This window comes from Cornus florida, unplaced genomic scaffold (assembly GCF_030987335.1).
Source record: "Cornus florida cultivar Cherokee Brave unplaced genomic scaffold, ASM3098733v1 CherokeeBrave_3.0.0_Hap2_Chr11, whole genome shotgun sequence".
NCBI classification, from domain to species: domain Eukaryota; kingdom Viridiplantae; phylum Streptophyta; class Magnoliopsida; order Cornales; family Cornaceae; genus Cornus; species Cornus florida.
In genome coordinates this window covers 119,760,457-119,771,470 of record NW_026775581.1, presented here as the reverse complement: position 1 = coordinate 119,771,470, position 11,014 = coordinate 119,760,457, and the positions used below count along the sequence as shown (strand labels likewise).

Genomic DNA, 11,014 nt, shown 5'->3' with positions numbered 1-11,014 from the left:
TGGGGGATTTGTTTAGGTACGAAGACTTGGTTCGTGATGTTTATCATTACTTAGATGATTGTAGACTTGAAGGTTTTAATTCTTGTAAAGGTTGGCTTGAAATGCCACTTGTAGTCTTTTAGGTTAAAATGTGTATATTTGATTTTATTTATGTAATGTATACATAAGTACACTCTATGCAATGTATTTGAATTGTATGTAATGAGGCCAAGGGCCAAAGACACTTTATGTGATATGTATGCAAATTTTTAACTTCATTGTTACTTATGAAAGTTAGGAGATTTCATACATTGAAGGGTCATATTTTACATACAATATACCATGAGGCCGTAGGCCATTGTAGTACGTCTACTTTATCGTATTACATATGCTTGCATGTTCACTTTGGCACACAATACCCTTCTTGATGAAACAAAAACTTAAGGTTGCATTTTTTTGAGTTTTTACCCTATTCTGTTTCAGGGGCATTTCGGGTATTTCGTAATGTGTTTTTTTAATTTTTGCTGACGCATTCATGTAGAAAACTCAATTTTGGAAGGGATTTCTTTTTTGTGTTTTTCCAGAAAATATCATTTTGGCCTTCAAAAACCTATTTTTTTCTGAAAAATCTTTACTGCTAGGTTTTTTCTGAATTTTAATACAAGTGTACTTAATACTATTCATCAACTTTTTCTTGAAAAGCGTGACGACCGATCCGAAACTTTCGGGGGTCTTGTGAGTGTATTTTAAAATTGCATTTTCAATTTAGGCAATTTAAAAACCTCCCGAAGCCCCATTTCCTTTTCTTGGGCAGTAGCTAGGACAGATTTTTGCCCTCTTGACCTGATTTTCTTGGGGGCATTCTGGATAATTTACAATGCATTTTTTTTTTTTTGTTTCTGTCTGCACTACCGGGTAGAAAACTTGATTTTAGGGAGGTTTCTTCTTTGAGTTTTTCCAAAAAAGTCCGTTTAAATGCCCGTTTTTACTCTCAGTTGAAGCAGTAGTGGGTCAGCAACACTGTAGCAGTCGTGACCCTCGTAGGGCCACCGCGACATTATTTTTGTTTTTAACCTTTCTCCCACGTTCGGACTCCAAATCGAGTAAAAAAAATTTTGAACTTGACTAATTTTTCATCGTCTATTCAACGGTGTGCTTGGTTATGCCCGGATATTTCTGAATAATTACCAGTTTACCCTTTTGATTTATATGTCCGTTTTTTTTTTTTGTTTTGCCATTTCTCCTTCGTCCGGACTCCGAATCATGCGATTCTTGAGTCCATCATGATTAGTTTTTCATTATCTTTCCAGCAGTGTGCTCGGTAGCACCCCAATCCATATTTTTGTAAAATAACTATTTTACCCCTGGGGGCTTATTTGTCATATTTCCGATCTTTTGCTTCCGTATCAGTTCTCATTGAGTTTCACGATTTCATGGAAGGTCATCAAAGTGTCTTAGAGGCGTGTTGTGCCTTGGGAGACAGTTGTTTTATTTTTTGCTTCCGCATCTAGATCCGTTATCGGGTAAATTTTCAATTCATCACAAGACATACTGGCTTGAAAAACCAAGCCGTCACAGGACTGGCAATGAGGTCGCAAACGCCTTGGCGAAGTTTTCGCATCTGTATGGATACTACTCTTGGTTTTATTCCTGCTGAAGTTTTCGCATCTGTATGGATACTACTCTTGGTTTTATTCCTGCTGATATTCATCATTTAGCAGCCAAGGCCAGTATTTAATGTTTGTCTTTGCTGGGTTCTGTTTGCAAGGGTGAAAAAAAAAAAAAAAAAAAGTTAGAATTATTTGCAAAATATCTTTTCTTTTGTGCTATGGACATGAATTTGAAAAATCACAATTAACAATAATATATAGTATTATTTTCAGATTACCTTCCAAAACCCATTAGCTCTGAAAGCCCATCCCGATAAACAGGTGGTGCTGATAACGTGATGTTCCGCCGGCGGCATAGGCCACGCGCTTTCGCCGTCGAGAACTGTGTTGTGGTGGCGACCAGTCGGTCACTGGCGGACCTGGAGCACGATTCTAGGTTTTTTCTAAAAGAATTGGACATGTTGTCCGATGGAAGTGTCCGAAACGTAATTGACAATGTGCTCGAAAAAACTAGGTCAAATCCATAATGTGGTCAACAATGCCGGTGTACTCTCCCGTTTGCCTTCTTGCTGAAATCCCTTTATCTGCAGTTGAGCATACGATTTCAATACAAATGTTTATGGTATACTTCTCAATCAACACAGTTTTAGTATTTGTTCATTCGATTTCAACATAATTTAACAGAGTCATGTTTATTATTTGTTCATTTGATTTCAACATAATTTAACACAGTTATGTTTAGTATTTGTTCATTTGATTTCAACGTAATTCAACACAGTTATGTTTAGTATTTGTTCATTTGATTTCCCTTTTTGTCTTGATGTCATATCACAAGTACTATTAGTTACTTTAATTATTATTGAAGCCAAGTCAAAATTATGTTGATTAGAAAACAAGAATGTTTAAACTAGTATGGAACTCAGAAGAAAGTTTTCAAGTCAGTAAAGCTAAGACTAGGACATTAATTGGGTGTACCAGAAAATGAGATTAGATTTAAGATGGGAAGATAAAATTATAGAGTATATTTAATCAGTAGTGTGGAGGGGGGTTTCTGAGTCGAAGCGGAACCAATTGGATGTGTTGGTGGACAGTGGAGTATGGACATTGATTATGGATAAATTGCATGATAACTAATGGGACTTGTACCTTGGGTTGGCTTTTAGCCATTAGTATTTCTTTGTATTTTGTTGTGGAGAAGCTGATGCATGTTGTGTTAACAATAGACCTGTTTAGCAAAACAAGTGGCGGATTGGATTTAAAATAGAGTTATGAAGGGATGATTCAGAATCTATTAAATCAAAGCTAAAAGGGTTTAAAAATTTTACAGGCTGAAGCATAATGGAAGAATGATACTAGCAACATATATGAATTCTTACTGAAGTCTTGTCAGACCTGCCCATATCTTAATTACTATTTGTCAATACTGCATTTTCAAATTACATTGTAGAACTACTAGCTTAAGAAGTATATCATTGATGTGGTTAAGACACCATTTGCTGAAGAAATGCTCCACTAGCTTGCAACAAATGCCTCAAATAAGGGTTTTCCAGGGGCACACTTACATTGGAAACTAAGCCGACGTGCTTAACGCAGGATGCCTCAAAATCCACAAAAATCACAGCTGAACTAGTTAGGCCTGAAACGCATAATAGTTTTGGAGAGAACACCTCTCTCCAGATAGTTGAGCCTCAAAAGCTCAGGCTCCAAGTTGGTTTTTCAGTTCTCTAGGTGCCTGTTAGATTAGATGAATATCCCACTGTGCATTACTGGGTTTAACAGATCATCTCTGACCTGGTATATTTTGTGAAAGACCCATGTTGTAGTACCACGATTGGGGTCCTTATGTAACACTTGCGGAAACCTTATTTTTCATCACAATTGACTGCAAATTTCTCAAAATTTTACCATACCATAATACTGTTGGAGATGCATCAAATTTTGGTTATTCCATGAAATTCTTCATTCTGCATAGAACTGATGTAAGATTTAGATCTCATGCTCTGATAAGAAACATACATAGCCTCCGACATGATGGATCCGGTGCATCAGGTACGTAGTGAATCAAAATAAATGGTTTTTGAGGCACTTACATTTTGTTCATAACTAAGCTTGCAAATTGATACTGCTGTGGATTTCTCTCTCTCTCTCTCTCTCTTTTTAATTTATTTTTTCTTTTTTATGTAAATTGCAATATGTTAATACCACTTGTAAATCTATTGCATCTTAACTAAGCTTTTTATGATAATTGCATAACATGCTAACTTCCTTGTATAGTAATTTTAAAAATGGAGATTTGATGATATATGTCATTTACATCGTTAACATGATGCAGCCACTTGGAAGCAGGCCTTATCTTACCACGTTCTGTAATCTCAAGATAATATTAACACATGATTATTCTTTTGTCTTCAACCAAATCCTATTATTTGGAGTTATGTTTTGATCAAATACACACCACTTTCATAATTACTTAGACAGACTGTGGGGTGTTTATCCCAATTGTCATGCATAATTTTCCCCTATTTCTTTGTCCACTTTGAGAAGGTTCTATTTGTTGCTGATTGCATAATAACAAATCCATTTCATATTTATAATGCTATTGTTTGTACATATGTAGGTTCCATGAAGTTGATTCAAGCTGTGGTTCTTTACATGATATCTAAGAAGAAGGGAAAGATTGTCAACATTGGAAGTGTTTCCGCTTTTTGAGCCCTGGACCATGGGCTGGTGCTTACACTGCATCTAAAGCTGCTCTGCACTCCCTACTGATACATTGAGGTTTGTGCTATCTTGCCCATGTTAGTATTAGATTGGTAATCCATTTCTTCTTCTTTTAAAAATTATTTTTAATTACCTCTCCCCTTATAAGTTTTGGTCAGCCTCTTTAGCCCTTACCTTCTAGGCAAACAACTCTTCCTCTCCTAACCTGAGGTCCTAAACCATCTCCATATGGTTAATCCAATTTTTATCTGCTTAAGATGCAGAAACCCACCATCCTTCCCACAGCTTCCCCTACCTCTCCCACCCCCAATAGAAGAGAGGAAAGAAGAATTAAAAATTTAATGTATAAGTAACACGGTCCAGGGTGCATAAGCTGTAATACTTCATCCAAAGTTGTGCCACATTGTTTCACAGATACCTTGGGTTTTGGACAACGTAGGCGCAGATATTTTTATACCCTCTGTTCTTATCCGTAGATTTTTTTTTATTTTTAAAAAGTGCCCCTTAGTAGAGTAAGGGTGATAGAAGAAACTTTCTTGGCTTCTAGGGTGCCATTGAGCTCTTCTTTGTCTCGACTTCATTGGATAATTGTGTTTCTCGGAATACATTTTGTGACGCTCTGCATGTTTAATTCAATTCAGTTACCCAGAGCGTTAATTAGTATATTCCTCTATTACGATGAGGTGAATGATCATTTGCTGAATTTTGTCCGAGTCCTGTAAATTTTATTCAATTTATAGTTAGTATATCAAATGTTAGTTGGAACCAACTAACAAATAAATTTGGGGACAGAGATGAGTCTGAATGATCAAATAGTTTTGTCCTAGGAAGTATGCAACAAATGCAGGCTTCTGTTAGTTTTATCGACAAATAGTAATACGAAATGAGTGGGGAACAGAATATCGATGGAGTCAACTTACTTGATAGTCAAAAATTATTATTATTATTGATTTAAAGTGTGCTTGACCGTCGGCCTACAACTTGAATTAGGACCAGCATGAACAATATGAATTGATGTAAAGCAGGCTATACTCTTATGTTACATTTGGGAGCACCATATCAATGCCGCCAAACATAGCATTATGTGGGATTTGACACGGTGTTTAAATTTATATAATAAGTTTCTTGATGTTAGATTTTCATTCCATATATCCATCACTGAATGCAGTTTGGAGCTCAGACCTTTTGGGATTGATGTTATTAATGTTGTACCTGGACTATTAAGTCAAACATAGCAAATTCTGCTATAGCACTGAATGGAAGTTAATTGGTATTATAGCACTGAATGCCTGAATGGAAGTTATACAAGAAATTTGCAGCAGCAATCCGAGATACTACCTACGCCTCACAAGGCTCAAATGCTACCCCTTCACAGAAGAGTTCGCGAAGAAGACTGTAGCTGCAGTGCTGAAGAAGAATCCACCGGCTTGGTTCACGTTGGCCCGTTACTCCACCATAATGGCGATCATGTACCATCTTCCACTATTTATCAGGAAGGCAATGAATTGTTAGAGTTTTACCATTTATTTATGACAGCTTCTCAACCATATATGTAACTTGATTCCATTTATCATGACAGTATTGAACAAAGAATTCATGTTTTCGTGCCACCAAGTACCTGGAAATTTTTAAAATTAATTCATAATCCATGCAGCTACAATTGTCACATTATTAATATATCAACAATTAAAGAATGACTTTCCGAAAAACAAAAAAACAATTAAAGTGAGCTAATTAACGTACACATTTGAATATACTAGATAACAACAACATATGCCCAACCCAAAGTATACCATGTACCAACACCAGAAAGTGACCAACTTTAGTATTCCATGTCTGGACCAACATAGTAGCACATTGGAGGCATAGGATCGTCCATAATCACATTCTCTACCATATCAAACATTCGATCATCAAATACAGGATCAGTAGCAGTATTGTATGTGGCATCAAATCCAATCCAATCTTCATCATTCATCATCATCATCAAATTTGGATCATCATTCATCATCATCATCAAATTTGGATCATAAAAAGTTGGAGTAGTGTTTGTGACATTGCCACCAGAAGAAGAAGAAGCCATTGAATTTGCAGGCATTGAGAGATCCAACGGAACGGGCACGCAAGATCACTGAAGAAAGAAATTGGGTTGTCAATAATATGATCCGATGACGGCATGAAATAACCGGAATAGTTTTCGTTTTGGTGATTAGACTTCAATTCTTGAAGTCTAGTTTTGAAGGCTTCAAGATTTTCCTCCAATTTAGTACCCAAGTTTCTCAATTGTTCCTTGGATAGATTGTTAAACCGATGATCCCAAATAGGGTACTTGATATTCTTGGTGGTCTCTTCATCATGAACGTCATTATTTTTCTTGTCCTCCACTTTTACAAGTACTGAAGAAGCACTAGTACTTTGATGATTATCAGTTTTCTCCTTCTTATTGTTGGGATTGTCTTCTTCCAAGAAGTGGGACAAATCAAGTGTCCACTTCTTCCGATTTACATGAGATTGTTGTTCGTATGATGTGAACATGTGCCGAATTGCATTAAGATCTTTAGGCCACATGTAGGGTTGCTGATCGTCAATCGGACTGTGATCCTTTGGTTTGGGACCGTAAACAACTATACAAACATCAACATCACATAACGTGGATAATTCAAAGGCCTTTTTTTCCAAACAATTTCTTCTCTTCCGAAAACTAATATATCGATCTTTTTGGTTTCTCATCAGTTCCTTCTTTATAAGTTCCTTTTTTGGTTTAGGAGCCATCTGAAAATTATACCATCTCAGTAAGATTAAATAAATCTTTAATGGCTAAACAAATATATATGAAACTCAATCATTAAATTCTGGGCCACAGACACCGCCGCGTACCTTTCAATATTGGCTTCTCTCTGCGCCTTTGCACCGCCTCTCTCACTCTCGGTCTGGAAGAAGCTCTTATGGATGATGTTCTACAGAGGTTAAGCCAATCTCTTTGTTTACAGAGGTTTGGTCGCCGCCACCAGCAGAGTCCTCGTACGCCGATATAGCAAAGCAAAGAAATGAGTGAATGCCGTCGATCCACACCACCGCCGTCTCTGCGTAAGAGGAAATCTTGAATTTCTCCTTGCGCTGATCTTTCTCTCACACCGCCTCTCTTTCTCTCTCGTTCTCTCTAAAAATATCTCTCTCTATTTGCAATAATGCAATGGGTGAAGAACTAATTTATAATGAGAGCGTTGGGTCTCAACTCTGCGATCTCTCTCTCTATTTTCAAGAATGCTTACTGGGTATGGAGTGATACATATATATATATACACACACACATAGAAACCTTTACTTGGGCACTAATTAATAGTAGATTAACTCTTTCTGCGATCTCTCTCTATTTTCTCTTCCGCGTTGCTCTGATCTCTCTCTCTACACCGCCCCTCTTTCTCTCTGTCTCTCTCCAAAAATATCTCAGAATGCAATAGGTGAAGAACTAATTTATAGCGAGAGGGGTTGGTCTCAACTCTGCGATCTCTCTCTCTCTCTCTCTCTCTATTTTCAAGAATGCTTACTGGGTATGGAGTGATATATATATATATAGAAACCTTTACTTGGGCACTAATTAATAGTATATTTCTTTACGGCATACCAATGAAAATAATACAAAATCTAAAAGATTGTTTTTGAGATACTCCTATTTTAGGACAGTTAGTCCCAATTACTAAATTTACTTTATTAACTTCCTTATTTGCTTTAGTTTACACATGGAATTAATTTACTTAAAATTTTAGAACTAAAATTTCAAACACAAGACTAAACTCAACCTCCAATTCCTATTTATTTATATATATATATATATATTTTTTGGGGAGTAAGTAATATAATTTTAATATTTTTTTTTGGGATAATTAATATATTTTTAAATAAAGAATAAAAAATCTAAAAGATATAACTCGTGTAAAGGAACTTTGAAAGTGCATTGTTAACAAAAAAAAAATAGCTGAAGAATTAAGCTCGACATCAAAAAGGTCAAATAATATGTCCTGATTCGTTTTAATTATATATTGTCAATAATTAATTTTAAGTTTCTTATTTATCCATATGACTAATAAGTATTTATTCATAATTATATCCACACATATGTATCTATCCTTCTTCTTTTTTTTTCTTTTTCTTTTTCTTTTTTTATCCCGACCAATTAGGGAAAGAGAGGACTCGGACATGTATCCTTCTTCTTTCTTTTTTTTTTTTTTTTCGACAAATTAAGAGAAAAGATGACTCGAAAATGATGACACTCGGCTAATTTAATGCCTGGTTTACATCTTATTCAATGATAAGAGAATTGAGGATTTTTTTATTTTATTTAATTATTATTCTAAAATTAACAATGGTATCGATGTGGGTTTAATATGTACAGACCCGCAACCCTAAGGTTGGTATTTAAGCCCAACTAAAAAAAGATGCAAACTAAGAATCGAAGCCCAATGCATTTAAAACCCTATAACTGGCTAATAATAACAACAAAAATAAAATATAAAATAAAAAAACACCAAAATAGATGTAAATGCTTAATTGCTTATCAACCCTTCCCTAATTGCCCAACTTACCGACAAATATGTACTGAAGGTGAAAAAATAAAAATATTTCTCCAAAATAGAGAAAGCAGTTCAGATGGACATCACACTTCTATGAGAAGATTCGACAAAGACACGACAAAGTCTTCAAATAAAAATAAATAAAAAGGAAATGCCTTTATCTAGTTAAATTTGCAATACAAAATTGTTCTGCCTCTAAATCATCATTTTACAAGTATAATAATAAGGAGGTAAAAAAGAAGAATGAAGACCATAAAAATGAACAGAAGATTGCCCAACCCTAATTCTAACACAGCCTGGTAATGGGAAAGGCCACTGCTCTTCATCTGCAGTATCTGTTGCTATCTAAATGCATATAACTTTATAATTATTGTTGGACCCTGAGTAACATAAAACGGAAGCGGGAGCAAATTCGAGAGCAGGTGCGTGAGAGCGGTATAATTAAGTTATAAATAGTGAGAATTTGAGCCAGAATGAGCGTAGAGTGTGAGAGCGTGAGCATGTTCGGAATGCTAGAGCAATACCCTTTGAGAAGAATTTTGTGACTTAGGTCGGACCTCTCTTTATATCTATCCATCAAAAACAATCCCAATTTGAGATTACAAATTTTTTTTTTTCAGTTAATTAATAAATTTTTAAATAAAGAATAAAATCATGTACAAGGAGATTTCATTTTCCCTCAATCTAAAGGAGGAATTATTTTAGTTTTAAATTTCTTATTTATCCATATAACTAATAGGTATTTATTAATACTTATATATATATACTCAAATTTATTTATATAAGAGAATTAAGGATTTTTTTATTTTATTATTTTTCTGAAATTAACAATTGTATAGATGGGGGCTTAATGCGTACAGAGTAGGGAAGGGACCCAAGATGGAACCGCAACCCAGATTGGCATTTAAACCCAACTAAATTAGATACAAACTAAGAATCGAAGAACAATGTACTCAAGCCCTGTAAAGACTAATAAATAAACAAATAAAAAAACAACAAATTAACATGTTGCCATGTTTGGGAATTTGAGTAACTAAATCCAAACACCAATTTGATATTCCCAAACACATCGTAACAATATTTTGTAATAAACTTGTTATGACTTATTTTGGGTCAACCAAAATGTCATGTGGAGTTTTCTTTTGAGCCTACTGAACTTTGTTTATTTCAACTTAAGTCGTAACTCATTGTAATTATTACAAAATATATATATATATATATATATATATATATATATAATTTACTTAACCTTCCACAAAATAAGAATAAAATTAAAATTAAAATTAAAATAAACTTTGATTTTATGAGGTATTGGATTCAAATCTCAATCTTACAATTTGTTTGTCCAGATTTTGTGTATGGGGATAAGTTCCTTAGTTTCCCATACTTACTCAAGTTTTTATCGATTACATACTTCTTCAATTTTTTTGGTTTTCCACCAAGCAATGATCGCTGCAGCCTATGGAGGTAGTATTTGACATAAATATATATATATATATTTCTTGCAATTGACACAATGACAAATGCCATTGAATGCCTTTTTTTGTTTTTTTTTTTTTTTTGAAACAAGTTTAACACAAGATCTTAATTATAGAATGATACTGCACAAGGATTTTTTTTAAAAAAAATCGGGGTTATTGAAGTCGTTGAGTTGGGTGTAAATGCAGGGGACTCAAAAACAATAGAGATGAAGTTTAGGTCCTTGAATTCATTTACAGGTAGAATGTATTGCACTCATTTAGATGTTCATTGTTAATGGGGTTGTAAATTTTCAATGTGATGGATGAATTTTCAATTTTTAGTTCATGTTTTTGGGTTGGGAGACGAAAGTCCTTAAAAGAAGAAGGTATATTTAGGAAAAAGAAAGGATAAATTTCGTTGATTTCGATCCCTTGAGGTTTGAACAAATAATGAATGAATAAATCATTCAACTTTTATTAATATGACTTTCCATGATTTCGTTCGCCGGCCTTTGAGTGAAAAAGTAGGTAATGCCTTTATATTATAACAATATGCTACATTATACGAGAAAATTATCATTTTATATAATTTGCTCAACAAATTAAGGCTAACAATTCCTGTCTTAAATAGTAATACTTTTTAAGCCTGCTTTGCTTGCATTAAATAAGGACA

The 11,014-nt window shown here is 34.5% G+C and overlaps 1 protein-coding gene across 1 annotated transcript; it reads right to left on the bottom strand.

The window, feature by feature from the left end:
* Positions 1-6,326: 6,326 nt before the first annotated feature.
* On the bottom strand, positions 6,327-7,082 carry LOC132281989 (agamous-like MADS-box protein AGL103). The gene has a single exon (XM_059783632.1). The coding sequence runs from the start codon at positions 7,080-7,082 to the stop codon at positions 6,327-6,329; it is 756 nt and encodes a 251-aa protein (XP_059639615.1).
* Positions 7,083-11,014: the final 3,932 nt, after the last annotated feature.